General features: G+C 27.7%; 1 protein-coding gene across 1 annotated transcript; it reads right to left on the bottom strand.

The window, feature by feature from the left end:
- Window positions 1-287: 287 nt before the first annotated feature.
- Window positions 288-3,376, bottom strand: LOC101511254 (cytochrome P450 93B16-like). Its single transcript, XM_004505844.4, has 2 exons — window positions 2,057-3,376; window positions 288-1,275 (listed from the first exon to the last, which is right to left on the bottom strand). The coding sequence occupies exons 1-2, from the start codon at window positions 2,987-2,989 to the stop codon at window positions 619-621; spliced, it is 1,590 nt and encodes a 529-aa protein (XP_004505901.1). The 5' UTR covers window positions 2,990-3,376; the 3' UTR covers window positions 288-618.
- Between the last annotated feature and the right edge of the window lie 15,517 nt (window positions 3,377-18,893).

The raw sequence follows: 18,893 nt of genomic DNA on the forward strand, positions 1-18,893 counted from the left end.
GAGCACCTAAAGAAGTCTTCACATTGACAATCATATTTGAATCTACGACCTTATGAGTGTGAGTCAACTTTTTATCAATTGAACTAATCTTAATTGATTTATAAAATCCATTCATTAATAATATATATGATTTAAAGACATCTTTGATGTCGGTGATGAAATGAATGCGCTCGCGATTTCGATGGAAAATAATCGAAAGTTAGAAGAAGGGGACAATTGCATCACTTTATTGTAGATATTTAGCATAACAACAATGATACATAAACACTCATAATTTTAGACATTCATTTGACAACACATTTTCTTTATATATATCTCTTTGTATCACATCATACTCTATATTTATTATGGACGTTGATGAATTGTATGGATGTATACAAATTATTTTCCTTAGCATAACTGCCACTATGCTTTAACATTGTAATAATTTCCTTATACAACAAAACACAAACGGTGGAAATAATATTGAAGTACTAAATATTTGTTGCATTCTATATATAAATTCCATAAAATACAAAAGATTCAACTACACCATAAAATTTGTCTCTTTAAACATACAATTAAACCGATGCAGAAGATCCCAACATAATAGAAAGACATGAACAATAATATCTTTTACTAAACATGAAGAAAAGTAGTGGGATTAAATCTTGCAACTGGAATACAAATGAGATCATTGGCTCTAGGAACAGTCAATCCAGGCCGTTCATTCATATCGATCATTTTTCCATATTCTAAAATTGTACCTTCAGAATCAAGCATTTTCCAATCAAAACATTGTACTAAAGCAGCAATTACAGTAGGCAATTGGTGCATGGCTAAAGGCATACCAGGACAACCTCTCCTTCCAGAACCAAATGGCAATAATTCAAAGTTATGACCTTTAATATCTATATCACTCCCTTCACCATATTCTAAAAACCTTTCAGGCCTAAACTCTAATGGATTATTCCATATCTTTTGGTCTCTTCCCATGGCCCAAATGTTGACACAAACTATTGAGTCTTTTGGAATTATGTTCCCATCAACCACACAATCTTTCACTCCTTTCCTCATAATCATTGGTATTGGAGGGTGAAGTCTCATTGTTTCTTTTATGATGGAGTTTATATAGGGAAGATTTGGAGTGTCTGCTTCATTCACTAATCTTTCATTTCCTACAATTGTGTCCACTTCTTTTTGTGCTTTTTTCAGCACACTTGGATTGTTAAATAGTTCTGTTATTGTCCATTCCACTGACGTGGCAGTAGTGTCAGTACCTGCTGTAAAGTAATCCTGTAATATTTATCTATATTAATCAAAAATCAACATACCTAACAAAATATAACTATAGGGTGGTTGTTGCTAAAAAATAACGGTTACCATAACCGTGTAACTAACCAAAGTTGTTTTCAACATACACTTTCCAAAACAAGCAATACTTTTGAAGAATTATTTAATAATTCTATTTAGACAAACATATTAATTAATTACTTATAATATATAATGTATGGGGATATAATTTGGTTTAGTAAATGGGGTGAAGAGTTAAATAGTGTAATAATAAAAAAGTTTTAAGTTTGATTTTCACCTTCACCAAAATACTAATAATATTATTAATTATTAATTATTAACATTGATTAGAAAAAAATAAAAATATTTATTTATACATAAAAAACTTTTTGCCTCCGTACCACAATAAATGATTATATAAAAAAAATTGTTTCAAAACTAATGATCTTTCAATTTTAAAAACAATAATAATTTTTTTTTATTGTACACTTTAATTAATACCAATTGCATTATTTTTAAATTAATATCTTTTACTTTGCATTAAAAATACTACTAAATAAGTATAGTAAAAATATTATTTTCTCTTCTATTTTTTTTAATAATATGTGAAATAATTAAATTTCTCCGTCGTTACAAAAATGAGGGAGTATGTGAATAAATAATAGTATAAACTCAAAGTAAGGCAGTTAAAAATATTATTTTTTTGAAGGAAGGCAATTCAAATATCATATCAACAATCTTCTAGAAAATATAAAAGCATAAGGAGGAGAGAGTATATATGTACCAAGATCAATGATTTGATATGATTTCTAGTGAAATTAACCTCACAATCTTTCTCCTCATAGACATCAAGCAAAATATCAAGAAAATCTTTCATTCTCTCTTCTTCATTCCCTCGACCCTCTACCATTTCTTTCTTTCTCAATTCCTCTCGATCATAAATAATCTTCTCCAAAAAAGCATCATACCTTCTATGTATGTCCATTGCCCTCTTTTTAAAACCTTTCAAGTCTATGTTCTTGCAAAATCCTATAAAATCTGAAATATTAAATTCTCCAAAAATTTGTGTTACCTCGCGAACCAATATCCTCGCTTCTTCAGCTTGGCTATTGGTTCCCGAGGTCTCAATGCTCAACATCATCCGCGATATTAAGTTGTTAGAAAGTTTTACCAAAGCTTGAGTAAGGTTCAAGCTTTCTTCAGAATTAGACTTATTTGCCAAAGTTTGAATGAAATTGTGGAGTTCTTGGGTTCGAACCGAGGCAAATTGTTTGATGGTTCGATTTCCCAAGAGCTCAATTGTGCTAAGTTTTTTCATGAATTTCCAATATGTCCCATAAGGGGCGAAAGCAAAAGTTGCGTCGTCGTAAACAACCATGTTGATAGCTATATTCATTTTACGATGAGAGTAAATGAGTTCGTTTGTTTTGAGAAACTCTTTCGCGAGTGATGGTGAATTAACAACTATGAATCGAGCGGAGCCAAGTCGAAGAGATATAAGAGGGCCATATCGTTCGGAGAGGTCTCGAAAAGAATGGTGAATGAGAGGTTTGAGGAGATGGAGATGGCCAATTATTGGTATTGATGGTGGGCTTGGAGGGTGGTGTAAATTCGGTTGTGATGATGAATTCTTGTTTTTGTTGAAGTATGAGAAAATTTGGAGAAGAAAGACAAGGAGGAGAAGAATCATAGCTAATAAGGAGTAATAAGAAATCATGTTGGTTTAATTTGGAATTAAAAACATAGAAGTGTTGTGAATTAAACTTATATTTATGCATGGTTTTTTTAGAATACGTACACGAATTGGTATTGGCAATCAAAGAAGATATATATTTTTTGAAGATAACAAGAGGATGTGTTAAAGTAAAAATTGAAAAAATTGATTGTTACCGGTAAGGAAGAAAAAAATGGGGTTTGAAAAAAATGTGTAAGGAATCTTTCACAGCTGCTTTTACAATGGATGATGAACTTGATAAAGTTTCAATGTATATACGACACAATTGTAGATTGACTTTGGAAAATTATAGTACACAATCAATTAAAATTTGTTATGCTTGTTCTACCAACTATATGTCGAATATAAAATTATACAAAATATGCGATTTATTTTAAGTAATTTTTTCTAAATGCAACTTAAAATTGACACGTAAAAATTATTGTGAAATATGACAATTAAGTCATTTTCTAAAAAGAGAAAATAAATTTTGTATCATTCATAATTTCATATACCCATGACTTTTTTCTGTTTTTAATTATGATACTTTTTTGGGTGAATGGTCCCTGATATTTGGAAGTCTAGCTTAGAGATAATTAAGTCAATTATGATTAAGAATTGTTCTAGTTAAGACTTGAATTCGAATTCTCCCGTACATTTAGTCTTTAACTAAAATTTATTAATTATTTGAGTTTAATCACTTTGTTAAGCACGTACTCATGATTAGTATAATTGTTGTTCTTTGGAAGAAAAAAAATAATTCGACAAAAATAAATATGAGTTGATTTTTGTGATATGTTTAATTTTGTTATTTTGGTGATTGAATCGACGTCAAACAAAGAGAATCATAAATTTCTATCACAAAAAGACATGTATACTTTAGTGGTGGAAAACAAAGAGACAAGGTGATGGTTGGATTGTGTGAAATATGTTTGATATAAAATAATTTATTTATTTTTTGAACATTTAATAAAGTAGTAACCTCTAAAAATAATCTATCATACTTTGCATCGATATTGTTTTGGAAGAATGGTCCCTCATTTTTTGAAGTCCAGTTTAGAGATAATTAAGTGAATTATGATTAAGAATTGTTCTAGTTATGACTTGAATTCGAATTCTCCCATACATTTAGTCTTTACCTAAAATTCATTAATTATTTAAGTTTAATCACTTTTTTAAGCACATACTCACGATTAGTATAATTGATGTTTTTTGGAAAAAAATATATAATTCAACAAAAATAAATATGAGTTGATTTTTGTGACATGTTTAATTTTATTATTTTGGTGATTGAATCGATGTCAAACAAAGAGAATTATAAACTTCTCTCGTGAGGAGAGCTGCATATTTTAGTGGTCGGAAACAAAGAAAAGAGGTGATGGTTGGATTGTTTGAAATTTGTTTTGATATAAAATAATTTATTTATTTTTTGAACATTTAATAAAATGGTAACCTCTAAAATTAATCTATCATAAATTTGACTTTACATTTGTTTGATTTAATTGTGGAATTGTCATTATCATGTTTCAATGTATATTGACCTTGATTTTTAGGAAACTTAAAAATGTAGATTATGCTCAACTCAATGTGAAAACGTGAATGCAAAGAAACATTTATTTGATATCTTAGAAGGGCGGTTAGAGATATCGTCCCGATGTGAATAGACCTATCTATTCCTACAAAATCATCTTTACTTTACTTCTTTTGATTTTTTATAAACCAGTTATGTAATTGCTCTCTCATAATAAATGTTACTTTAGAAGAAAAAAAATGTGTCTTTAAAATAAATATTATTTATAATTTTAAAAGTTTTTTATTTTATTTTTTTATATTACTTTTTAATTATTATAATATATATAATTTTCAAAATATTTTAATACTTTGCATCTGTATCAATAATTAGATAAATAATTTGGTAAAATAATTTATTTATTTCTTTTAATTATTATATTTTTTAATATATATATATAAATTTTAAACGGCACTCGCTGTGAGAGAGAAGAAATACCATAGACCAAGACAACAAAATAACTTTATTGGCCAAATATGGTGTGGGTACACACATAAATTAGCTTTTTAGCTGCAGAAGAAATTTCATTGGGTTCAAATGATTTTTACGATAATTTAATTAAAAATAGTAGAAGTCGTTTTATACACATTTGTTATTTAATTAAAAAGTAATTTTGATATTCAATACCTGAGATATTTATTAGTAAATATTTTAACATGATAAAAATTATAACTTTTTTTTCAAAAAAAATGTATCTTTGAAAAAAATTTTATGAAAAACTTCTCAAAATAGCTTTTAATTTTAATCTCTTTTTAAAATTTCATTATCAAAAAATAAATAAATAGATAAAATACTTAAGATAATATTTAACTATTTAAACCAATTTTTTATTTAAAACTTTATTTTTAATTTTCTTTTTAAGACGTTATAAAAAAAAATAAAAAATAAATTATAAAAAGTTAATTTATTTAAAAAAAAAATTAAACAAACAGATCAATTCAAAAATTGAATTTTTAAAAATACTATAAAGATTTTGCTGCGGAATCAACAAGTAATAAGAAAGTTAGACTAGAATAAAAATCCGCAGCTGAAACCTAACAATTTTTTTTATTTTACTATGGATTTTATTGTGAACTAATATTTATAAATTTTTACTAATATTTACCTGTATCACTTTATAAAATTTTCTTTAAAAAAAATTACTTTATTCATTTAAAAATTATATAATACAAAAACATATGTTAATTTTGGTTTTTTATGTAAATATGTATTTATTTTCAAAAATTTAAACAAATTGCATGATTTAAAAAAAAAAATATCAAATTGTCCTTTTTTTTTTTCATGGTCGCATCTCAATATACAACCAAATTATTTATTTTTGACCATGTATTAAGTTTAATTTTTTATTTATTTTAACATTTGAATAATTGTTAATTTAACTAATAAAAAATAATTAAAATATTTAAAAACAAAATTATATTAATAAAATCAAATAAAATATATTAAATTAAAAAAAAATACATCAAATTATATTAATGCGATTGACTAGATGTGTTAAAATCATTTTATTTTGTTAACGACTCCCTCCTATTTTTACTCCGATCAAATAAATAATAATAATAGTAATAATAATAATAATAGTAATAATAATAATAATAAAAATAATAATAAAATATTGTTAATTTAATAAACAAAAACTAATAAAAATATTTTTAAAAAATTAAAATATTTTTAATAAAATAAAACAAAATATATTTAATATAATAAAATACAGTGCATGTGCTAAAATAAATAAAATGTCTCTAACATTTTGCAGATAAAATACCAACACAATCCTATTTTCTAAACAACTATTTCCTATTTTTACTCCAATATATTGTATTTAATTTTATTAATATATATTTTTTAAAATATTTTAATTATTTTTTATTAATTAAATTAACCATTAATCAAATGTTAAATAAAAAAAATTTAAATTTAAGTTATGGTCGTATTCTAACCTCGTAGGCAATTTAGTATATTTTTTCACAGAGCAATTTTATTAAATTTTTAGAATAAAAAAAGGATATTTACGTAAAAAAAAAAAACAGTTAAGTTTTTTGACAAACCGTTGTAGCGAAATTGATATGTTAATTAAAAGAAGACTTGAGAAGAGAGAAGCAAACCCTAAGGCGTCCATCATCGTTCTCGCCATTCTCCTTCAATGTCTCCATATTCGTGATCTTTAAAGCCTCAATAAGCGTCATCTCTCAGTTCTATAAGCGTCTCTGTCTTAGCGACCTTCAATGCGGTTTCCTGCTTCTTCATGTGGTTTAGTTTTTTCTTTTTCATTTGAGATTTGCTATTTTCTACAGATTTTGATTTTGATTTGCTGCTTGAATGAGAGTATCAGGGGAATCTTTTGGATCTAGGTTTTTCCTCGCCATCATCACGCGAATTTATTGCTACAAGAGCTTCGATCTTCGGATTTCCATTTATGTAGTTTTGGATTTTATTCTTTTTCCTCTTGAAATTGGTTTATGAATTATTTATCGACTTCCTTCCTTTTCATAATAGTTTGTTATAATTGATTTGTTTGATTGTTCATTTTGGATTTGAATTCGAAATCGCTATCGCTACCGATTAGAAGTGCTAATACTAGACGAAAAAGGTGTTTATATTATTCTTCATCCACTTGTGTTGAAGTGGTGTGGTGCTTCTATATTTGGAGGATTGTGTTGTTATTGTGGAATATTTCAAAGACAATTTTTCTCAAATGTTTTAAGATAATTGAAATTGTTTTAAAAATTAAAGATTTGAATTATATGTGTTATTTAATTAGTGTTTTTGAGTGTATTAATTTTTTTAAAAACAAGTCATTAATATTTTTTATCATATAAAGATTCTTAAGATATTAATATATCATTAAGAGAAGATGATGTTAGTTTTAGCTCTAACATAATAGCAATAAGGATATCCAACTGCCAAAAATATGATTAAAGAATACTAAAGTTCAATAATCATCATCACATATGCGAAAAATAATTGAAAGTATAAAGGTGGTGTCTTTGACATGTAAGGCAAATCCCTTCAAATTGTTGGGAAAAGGAAAACTAAAAAGCATAGAAAAAATAAAATCTTCATCCTCGTACTGATATGAGAATGTGCAACATATAAGTCTCAAAAAGATATATTGTACTACTACTCATATTTGAAGCGTTATGGCTTCTATAAATTGAGTTGATCTTATCCTCAGGAAAAAATAAAGGAGAAAGCAATTCACAATCAAATATCAAAGTTGTGCTAAAAAAGTCTCATCTCATCCTCAATGTACTTTCTACTAATTTTAAATATATATTTGGATCATTCTTTTAGAAAGTATATTCCAGTGTTATTTGTTAAAATCCATTCATAAAAACCTCCCAAGAACTTGTATATCCTCAAGTTAAGATTAACAATGTTAATAATTCTGAGCATATCTTTATGTGAACAATATTTTGACCATATCTTCTCGTGAATAATATTTTGGTCATATCTTCTCGTCAACAATATTTTGACCATATATTCTTGTGAATAATATTTTTATTATATCTTCTTGCGAACAATATTTTGACCATATCTTCTTTTAAACAATATTTTAGTCATATCTTCTTTTCACTTTGGTCAAATATTTCTTTCAATTATAATTTTGAATCGTATCTAATTTCAAATTGTGTTAAAAAAAACTTAATAATGCAAATCAATATTCATACTCTTCTTTGATTCAGGTATGTGCACATCAGATAGGCACACAAGGGCTTTAGAGACTTACTTCAAATTAAGTCTTTAGACTCAGTTTCAAAGTCAATCTTCAGACCCAAACTTCAGAGTCAAACATCAAAGGTAGTATGCGTAACCTTCAAATGCACATTGCTTTTAGAGGCATATGATTAGAGGCAGGCGCGTATCCTTTTGATCTCATCATCTGGTCACTTCCTTTGGTGACTTCTTCTGGCGACTTCCTCTAATAGCTTCCTCTGATCTCTTCCTTTAGTACCTTCCTTTGATTTTCTTGTTCTAATTGTTGCACACTTAATAAATTCGTTAATCCAAACAAATTTTTCTCATAAAATACATTTGTTAACATAAAAAACACAAGAGGAAATCCAACTTGGTTCAACAAAATTTCTCGTATTACTATATAAATAATATTAAATGTCACGATACAAATAATAACTAAGGAATTTCTTTTGGCTTTTAGCGCTAACTCTAACACTCTCCCGCTAGCACTAAAGCCAACTAGACATACTCCTAATACCCATTGATCTAATGGAACAATCATGCTTTTGTTGTGCAAGTGGCTTTGTACGTGGGTCATCAATGTTATCCAAGGTAGGAATTATGTAAATCTTCACATTTCTTCTATTGATGATCTCTCAAATAAGATGAAATTTATGAAGTATATGTTTGGATCTCTGGTGAGATCTAGGTTCCTTAGCTTGTCTGATTTCACTATTACTATTACAACGAAGGTCAATTGGATTCACAATGCTAAAAACTATATTTAGTTCAATAGTTAACTTTATGATATAAACAACCTCATTTGTTTCATTAAACGAAACCTCCTGCTTTGAACTCTTTCAGCTCATAGCGCCATCATTCAAGCAAAACATATAGTCAAACTACAATCTTAATCCATCTTTATCAGTTTGGAAGCCAACATCAATGTAACCCTTTACAATGAGCTCTTCCTCACGACCATAAACTAAGAACGAATTCTTATTTCTTCTCAAATAATTAAGGATGTTCTTAATTGCAGTTCAGTAACCTTCCTTGGGTTCTGATTGGTATCTACTCGTCATGCTCAATGCATGCGAGACATCTGGCCTAGTACATCTCATGACGTACACGATAGATCCTATTGTTGATGCATATGGAATTTTACTCATTTGTTCCCTCTCATTTGATGAATTACCGCATTATTCTTTGGACATGTATATGCCATGTGACATAGGCAAGAGTATTTTCTTGGAGTCGTGTATATTGAAGTGCCCAAACACTTTTTCAACATATGTACATTAACTTAGGTCAAGCAACTTGTGTGATATATCTCTATAGATTCTAATTCCTGATAAACATGAGGCTTCACGTAAGTCGTTCATCGAGAAGCAATTCCATAACCACATTTTCATGTTTTGTAATATAGGAATATCATTTCCAATAAGCGTATGTCATCCACATACCAGACCAGAAACACTATTGTGCTCCCACTAACCTTCTTGTAGACACAAGGATCATTTTCATTCTTAATGAATCCAAATTGTGTTACAGCTTCATCATAACACATATTCCAACTTCTAGAACCTTGCTTCTACCCATAAATGGACATTTGTAGCTTGCATGCATTTCTAACATGCTTTGGAATTTCAAAACCCTCAGGTTGTATTATGTACACATGCTCGAGAAGATTCTCATTAAGGAATGCATTCTTAATGTTCATTTACAAAATTTCATAATCATAGTATGCAACAATAGCAAGTAGAATCCAAACAAATTTAAGCATTGCTACAAGAGAGTATGTTCCATCATAGTCTATACCACAAATTTGTTTAAAACCTTTATCCACTAGCCTTGTCTTAAAGGTATTTACCTTAACATCTATGTCAATCTTCACCTTGAAGACCCACTTGCACCCTATGAGTGTTATCCCTTTAGGTGCATCAACCAAGGTTCATACCTAGTTAGTGTACATGGATTCCATTTTGGACCCTATAGCTTCAAACCATTTCACATATTCTAGGACAATCATGGCTTCCTGTTAGGTTGTGGGCTCATCTTGATCCATAAGTAACATGTTACCCTTCTAAGTCAGGCTAAGTCCATATCTCTAAAGTTAATGGTGTGGTCTATCAGACATATGAGGTTTTTGTTCTACTTGAACAATAATACATCAATTCTCCCAACAAACAATTTGTCATCAAAGGGGAATATAAATTGTATGATTTAGTTTCCTTAGGATACCTCACAAATATACATTTATCAAATTTAGGACCAAGTTTATCAGAAATCAAATGTTACACATAAACCTCACATCCCCAAATCTTCATAAAAGACATATTTAGTCTTCAACCAATGCATATCTCATATGGTGTCTTTTCTACTGCTTTAGTTGGAACACAATTAAGGGTAAATGTTGCAATAAGAATAACATATCATCAAAAATGAGTATGATGGGAAAATTAAGATTTTTTTTCTTAGATTATAAATATAACAATGGACAAATGACATCTTTATTTATTTTTTTTAAATATACAAAAGACCTTCTAAAAAAATATAAAATGAATAAAGTCAAAGTAATGGCTACTCCCATGCATCCATCCTCAATGTTAGAAAAAGATGATGAAGGAAAACCCATATCTAAAAAAGAATACAAGGGAATGATTAGCTCACTATTATACTTGACAACCAGCAAACATGACATATTATTTGCAGTTGGTATGTGTGTTAGATTCCAATCATCACCTAAACAATCCCATCTTATTTTTGTAAAAATAATTTTTAGATATCTTGCTAGTACTACCGATCTTGGCATATGGTATAGAAAATGATCAAATTTTGATCTTACAGCTTATTGTGATGATGATTGTGTTAGAGACAAAGTAGAAAGAAAAAGTATATGTGGAGTCTGTCAATTTCTTGGTCAAGCTCTTATCAGTTGATCATGCAAAAAACAAAATACCATTGTCTTATCCACTACTGACAATGAGTATGTGTCAATTGCAAACCGTTGTTCTCAAATGTAATGAGTAAGAAATCAGGTTTTTTTTTTTCATTACCCCAATTTTGAATTATTTTTTATCAAACTACTCCATTTTCAAAACTATATACCATAATACCCCATTTTTTGCTTAGTTATAAGTCACCTTTGCAAATGGAGGCTTCCATAAGGAACTCGAGTTTGCATAGGCGACTTCCTTAAGGGAATTTTTCAAAAAAATTGTTTTCAATTTTTATTTCAAATTAACACAAAAGAATATTCTTTTTAAAGGAAGTTTCCCCCAAACCAACTCATTTTGTGTCCCTTACTCCTCAGATCAATACCAAAACTATTCTTATTAGCTCACAAGATTTGAAAACAAGAAATTTTGAAAAATGGCAAGACAAGCTTGTAGTTAATGGAAAAACAATTGATATTGAAGCCCTTAAGGAATGAGTATTCAATGTTGAAGAGATCTTTAATCAACTAGGATGGACAACACTCCTCAAATTTGTTGAACCTCAATATCCTAAACTTGTTAGAGCTTTCTATGATGTAACAAATGTTTCAAAAGGTGACAATGTCCTCAATGTCGTCCTAAAAGAAGTTCACATTGAACTTTCTCCTGAAATGAAAGTCAACACATCTTCACTAAATTATGGTACTCTCTATGTGATACCACTCGTACCAATGTCCTAAAAACCATCTTAAGAAATCCCCATAAACCTCCTACCAATATGAACAGTTATTCACAACATTTGTGTTTACGCTATTGTTCCTATAGCAAGAAGCTTTGAAAATGTCACTAGAAATGATTGATTGTTAATCCATCATCTCATGTATGAGCGTCCTCTTCACTTAGAAAACATCATTTTTGGCTTCATATTGAATGTTGCACAGATTGTCAGGTTAGCATCGTATCAAAATTGTTTCACGCAAATATTTTCAAATTCACTTTAGATTATGAACACTCCATTCATATGAACAATGACTTTTTTGCTTGAAACATAAATCAAATGAGGCCCAATTCTGCTGATAAACCTTCAACCAAAAAGGTTATCATCAAATCCTCCTCTGCAAATGCCTCAAATAAAAGAAGATCATCTTTAACTCCTAAAACAAATATGAAGAAAACGAAGGAACCATCTCATCTACATAAGAAACACTCGGTGAACAAGAACCTCTTATCACTACACAACACACATTCTTTTTTCCACCTTATCCTCTTGTGAGTCCAAATCAAAATGCACAACTATCATGTGCAATGTCTCAAATATTCACTTTCTCCATCAATGTCAACAAGGTTGTTGAAATTGATCGAGTACTTCCTACACCTCCTCTATTGTTTGACTCATTTGTTCCTCAAGGGATAGGTTGAGAAACTTCCAGATTTCTAGTTCCTGAAATTACTCGTAAATTTAGATCTCATGATTCATTTTTTTTTTTTTGCAAAAATTGGTGAAAACTCATTTCAAGATTATAGAGTCAAATATTGAGGGAGAAAGATTATGAGCTAAAACAGCTAATTGTCAACTTCTTGAGAAGTTTGGGGATATTTTTGAAACATCCTTATTTCAATCCTCTATTTTATTTTATGGTTAATATTTTTTGAACCAAAATGTATTTACTGTTATTTGGAACATTAATAAAATTATCTTATATTTTGGTTCAAATGCTATGTTGCAAAAATTGTGCATATTTTGAGATGGTGAATAATTTAAAAACATAATGCATTATTTGAGGGTAGCATAAGTTAGAATAAAAAATTAAACATGATCTACCTCAAGTTATTTTTGTTAGAATTATAATCTCTAGATTTTTGGTCATTTAGGTCTCTCTCTCTCAACTCATATGGTTTGACATATTATGGTTGTTTGTCTTCATTTGGTTTATTGCAGATCAAATAGCCACTTTTATGATTATCACGTTGTAAACAATGTATGATGCCCTTAAAGCTTGCAACTCCCCGTGTAGGGTCGTAGTGATTTTAAGTCGAATGACTTCTCACCACATTCGCATGAGAACCGTTAATAACATGTGCATAATAATCATGTAGAATTCTCATGGAGGGTCTATCTAGTATAAATATTACTCATAATATTTATACCTAATTGATGACTTAATATCTCATATCCATGACCTATGAGATGTGGTCATTAGTCTACTCACGTAATAGCTTCGATGTACTGTTGTCGTCCTAATTAACAATAATACTTTGACTATGGATATTTTAAGAATAGTGTTCTCAATGTTAAATTGGTCTCAATATTAAGTCACACTTGATGTTCTATTAACCAAACTATCTATTCTATAAACTTTATTATATTATACAGTTAATAACATAATAAAGTATGCCTTGTACATATAAAAAATACTAGATATATGATTTAAATCGATGATACATATGATAATATATGTAAAATAGATTGGTGCTAAGGGTTAAATCAACAATTATGTGAATTATAATTGTATCGATGTTAACTATATTTTTTGTATATGTTGATATCATTGATGATGATTAATTATCCAAAAGTGACATTTATAGTTAATCATAGTGAGTGTATAGTCACAACATGGACTAACTCATGTACTTCAGTAAACAAATTGTTGATTAGATGCTATGAAGTGTTAAGATTATAAATAAGATCGAGGATTATAAGGGATGCATTGGTAGGGAAGTCCTTATATAAATGTGGGGCACCGTTGGGGTAACTTGTAAAACACAAATTAACCTTGACCAAACTGTCTAGTTCGACGGGAAGGAGATAGCATATTTGCTTGTCAATATCCAAATGGTGGATCCATAATGCGAAGTAGTAATTAGGTTGCATAAAAGCTAACATACATTCTATAAACTTGCTTTATCTACTTGTTTTACGTTGATGATGTATATTATATGTATGTTGTGCATGATGATGAATGATATAACTGCTAGCCGTTGATATGTGTTAAATATTATGATGAGGATGATGATGTGTATGTGTTACTAAATGTTGTTGAATTTGGTTAACTCGCTTTGTTTGTATCTTTTGTGGTTGCTTGTATGATCATCTCTGCGAGTAGACAATGAGCTTGCAATAGAGGATCTCAATATGTAGGAACCAATTGAAGATGCGCTTAAGTAGTTCAATTATAGTATCATAGTAGTTTACACTGATGTGCCAATGATATTATCAGTACTTATTTGGACAACATAATAATATTGCTCTGATTAATACGGCATTGTGGTAGATTTCTAGTATTATGTTTGATATTTCATATGTTTTGTTTACAATGCGATACTCATTTACTTCTGAGTATCACATTCACCACAACCCCTAATAAGAAAAGGAAAAAACCAAAATCTTAACATTTTGATAAACACTTTAAGGATCGGTGCATCACATTCAGTATTTTCAAACTAAATTGACTTGTATTTGTAAAACCAAATTGTTAATCTCTACCAATCGAATTGGTTTCTATGCAAATTAAATTTTGTTTTTTATGTTGGATGAACTATTTATTTTATGTGAACTAAATTATTTCTATTTTTTGAACTAATTTTAGAGTTTTTAATATGCATTATGTGATTGTCGGTTCAGTTTCAGTTTTCTACTCACACTTATCTAATTTAAATGTTAATATCTTCAAATTTTATTTAACTTCATATCCACAATATTTTATTTAGGTTTCATAAAAACCAAAACCTATGCAAATCTTTAAAGACATGAAGTTGCTATCATTTTCAATACATTTTGTTTCACCCAATAAACTATGAAATTTAGGATAGTATTAGCTCATGTTTGTAGCATTTTCATTTTCAAGTACTAAATACATGTTTTATAATATGTACAAATCGATGAACCATTCATTGCATCATCTATAAAACCTATGATGAGGGATAATCTGATTTTCAGTTGTTATCTTTAACACTCCTTTAAGCAATACAAAATCTAAAGTTGATACTATTAATTCATGAAAATTGTCATTTATAATAACTAAGATAAAGATTCGCTATCTAGAACAATTGTAAATATTCCTAAAAAACTTGTCAAACAATAATAATAAAAATTTGTTAAATTTCTTATAAAATTTTGTCTTTTGAGCATAAATCACTTAAATCAGAACAAGTGTTAACCATAAACTTAACATCTAACATAATTCCCTTTTCTTATTTTTTACTTACCTCCCCCACAATCTAATTATGGTAAAATAATATTTATGTCCAAGCAAGGTCTAATTTTAAACACTGAGGGTAGTAACTCTATAATTCCTTAATAAATGATTTGGTATAAGTGTCAATTTTAATTAGTTTAGGTGGCCCAGAAAAAAAATTCAGGCTATGAACAAATCGATGTAGTGTTCAATAGTCTTCTATACGTCCATAATTGGGCACTAAAATACAACAAAGGAAAAGTTTAAATATCTAGATGGTTTAATATTGGTCACTATGGGTTCATTAATTCTACGAATGGGCACGATGCAAAACCACAGAAACACGTTTTGAAATTTAAACCAACATCAATTAATCAGATTATTGTTTCATCCTAACTAGAATTATAAACTTATAATTTTGAAAAGTTTTATCGACGGTTGTTAAAATTTCAAGCATCATTTCATAGTATAATTTGCCGAATTTTAATCGTAGATATAGAATCATGTCCCCACTCTTAATCTCTGTGCCTAATTCAGTAACAACTTGCACGGGAGGATATGCTATCTAACTATTTTCATATAAAACAAAACTATATAATCATATAATTTCAAAATATATATTTTATTTTTAATTCTGAAACTATATTAAAGTGTAGACTAAATCAACTTTTATGAATTATATATATTTTTAAATATAACTATTAATTTTATCTACTAATCTCTCCGTCTTACAATGAGTGCTTTATTAGTAAAAAATTATTTAAAATGCTGACATTTTCAATTTTCACACAATATTAGTTACCTTTTTTTAATTGTACTTTCATATTTTTAAATTGATATTTTTCACTTTACATTTAATTTATTATAATAGTGAATACATCAATATTTAATAAAAATAATTTAATAAAAATATTGTTATCTATTCTATTTATAGATTTTTAAGAATTAATTAATGACCATATGTTGTAGGTGTAAAATAGTTTTACACGGATATTCAACGAGAAGTCGTGGTATATTCACTTAAGTTTATTTATAACTCCAACTTAAAGATAAGCCACAAAATATTGTACTATGATTGAACATTAATGTAAAAAATGTACATTGATGGTGCATGTATTATTTTTTCTTTTTTTTATATATAAAAAAATTGAAAATTTATATCATATAGATCACTCATGTAAAATTTTGCACAAATCTAAAGTCATTTGATTGGTTATTGAGACTAATAAAAATTAACAATGTTTAATATAAAATACATAAGATATTAATTTTGATGTACCTCAATAATATATAAATAATTTTAAATTTGTGCAAAATTTTACATAAATAATCTATATATATGATATAAACTTTCAATCTAATGGTGAACTTTATAAAATTTTCATCGGTTAAAACTAGATCGTACACTCGTGCAACGCACGGGAAGAAAATTGAGTTAATATATTTTATTATTATTTTAAGGGGTAAATTTTTTTAAAACAAAAAAAAAATTAATAATTATTTTCAATAACTTTTTTCATATTAAATTTTAAAATATATGAAAAATTGCTAGTCAAAAGGTTTACACTTATTATTTTATGTAGTGAGATATCTCGAACCTATATCTTAAACAAACAACAAATAAATTGAAGTAATCACTAAATGTGACTTGTAATTTTTTTTCTACAAAGGCTTGTAAAAAATTAAAAAACATGTATGATAAAAACTTATTCCATAATAAAATAATTATTATTGCAACTTTACCAAAATCTATTATATGACCATCTTACTTTATAAATGATATTATTATATAAAATACTAAAAGTTACTTCTCTGTGAGATAAAAGGATGTGAATAGTCAACAAAATTTAAATAAATTAAAGGACGTGAAGAGTTAATAAAATCTAAATAAGTTAAAGGACGTGAATAGTTAAAAAAAATTGAGATATTACAAATATGTTTATTATTAAAAAAAATTAATGGAGATCTTTTAATAAATATAATTAATGGTGAAGAAACTTTGATATTTACAAATATTTATGGTGAAGTCTCCATAAAATAAATTTTGAAAATTTTTTTTAAAAAAATCTTAAAATTAACAAAATATTGGAGGTCTATAAGTGAGCTCCCTCTCTTAAGCCTCATGAAATAGTAGGCTGTGAGTTTTAAAAAATTATTTTAATAGAGAGTCTAATATTAGGGGTTTAATAAAAAAAAAACTAAGAAGACTTTAAAGTTGAAGGCTTTTTTGACAGCTAGTGTTAATCATTCTACATTATTGTATTATATGTCACGTTATTTAAAATATCACACGTCATTATTTTTTAAATTAAAAAATCATAAAAATAGACTAAAAATATCAAATTTTTAAATAAAAAATTTATTTTACAAATTAATAAAAATAAAGAAATTAAAACTATAATTAAGTGAATAATATTATAAGGAACGTATAAAAGATATTTTATCCCCGAATACAATAAAGTTCTACGACGGCAAAGGGTTGGAAGACAATGAACTATTATTACGGCTGATCTTTTCTCCCACTCTTAACTCATTTCCTTTGTAAAACTTGCATCCATCTTTAAATCCAAAATATTGTTTCATGAAACTTATGAGCATCGTGTATAACTTCCACACCAAGGCTCTGAACTTTAATATCAACCAAGTGTTAATTCTATGGCCTTACATTTAGTTACATAATTCATTGAAATTCAACATCCTAGTTGATGCATTTGTTTCACTATATTGACTAGTATCCCCAACAGGTTAGTTAGTTAGTTGAAGTGTTGAACTACATACTATCAACCCTCCCTCACCTATAAAGAAAACACCCCTCCCCTAGTTTGGTTAGTTACGTCTCTCTCCTTTGATTTGTAGCTTTGATCTATGTCATGCTTGTGCTTTATCAATTACTCTCTTCGTTTTTTTTTATAAAAAATAATTTAGTTATAATTTAATCAATAAAAGTTGATATATTTAATTCATGTTGATTGAATACATTAATTTTTGTTGATTAAATTATAACTCAATTGTCTCATATAAAAATGATTGGAGAGAATATTAACTACTAGCATAGTAATTACTACATTCGTCTTTAAATATAGAACTTTTAAGTAAATCGCGATAATTAAAAAAGTTTGATGAAGTATTAATTTTTTTTTACAATTAATATGATTTTACAAATTTACCCTTTGATAAAGAGATTAATTAATTAGTTAATACTTTTACCATAATCTTTATTACATATTACAAAAAAATATGTAATTTAATTAGGGATATGTCGAGAAAGAAATAAGTACTGTTGTTGAACATTTGAAAAGTTATCTTATAAAAAATGACGATAAAAAATTCAAAAAAGTATTATATTTAGAAATAGTGGGAGTACTAGTGTGACAACACATATCAAATTAGGTATATCAATTTTTTTATAAGTAAAATTTCATTAGACTGAATTTTTTACTTGTCACTATCTCACGTATACCTCTCACCTCCTAAAACACTTAAAGATACTATTTTAACCTTTTTATTATATATAAAAATTTGATTTTTTTTTTCAATCACACATTCGA

This window comes from Cicer arietinum, chromosome 6, assembly GCF_000331145.2.
Source record: "Cicer arietinum cultivar CDC Frontier isolate Library 1 chromosome 6, Cicar.CDCFrontier_v2.0, whole genome shotgun sequence".
Taxonomy (NCBI): domain Eukaryota; kingdom Viridiplantae; phylum Streptophyta; class Magnoliopsida; order Fabales; family Fabaceae; genus Cicer; species Cicer arietinum.

Coding starts and splice junctions, on each gene's coding strand:
- LOC101511254 (XM_004505844.4), bottom strand. CDS start 2,989: ATGATTTCTTATTACTCCTTATTAGCTATGATTCTTCTCCTCCTTGTC. Junction 1,276..2,056: donor ATATCAAATCATTGATCTTG/GTACATATATAC, acceptor TAAATATTACAG/GATTACTTTACAGCAGGTAC.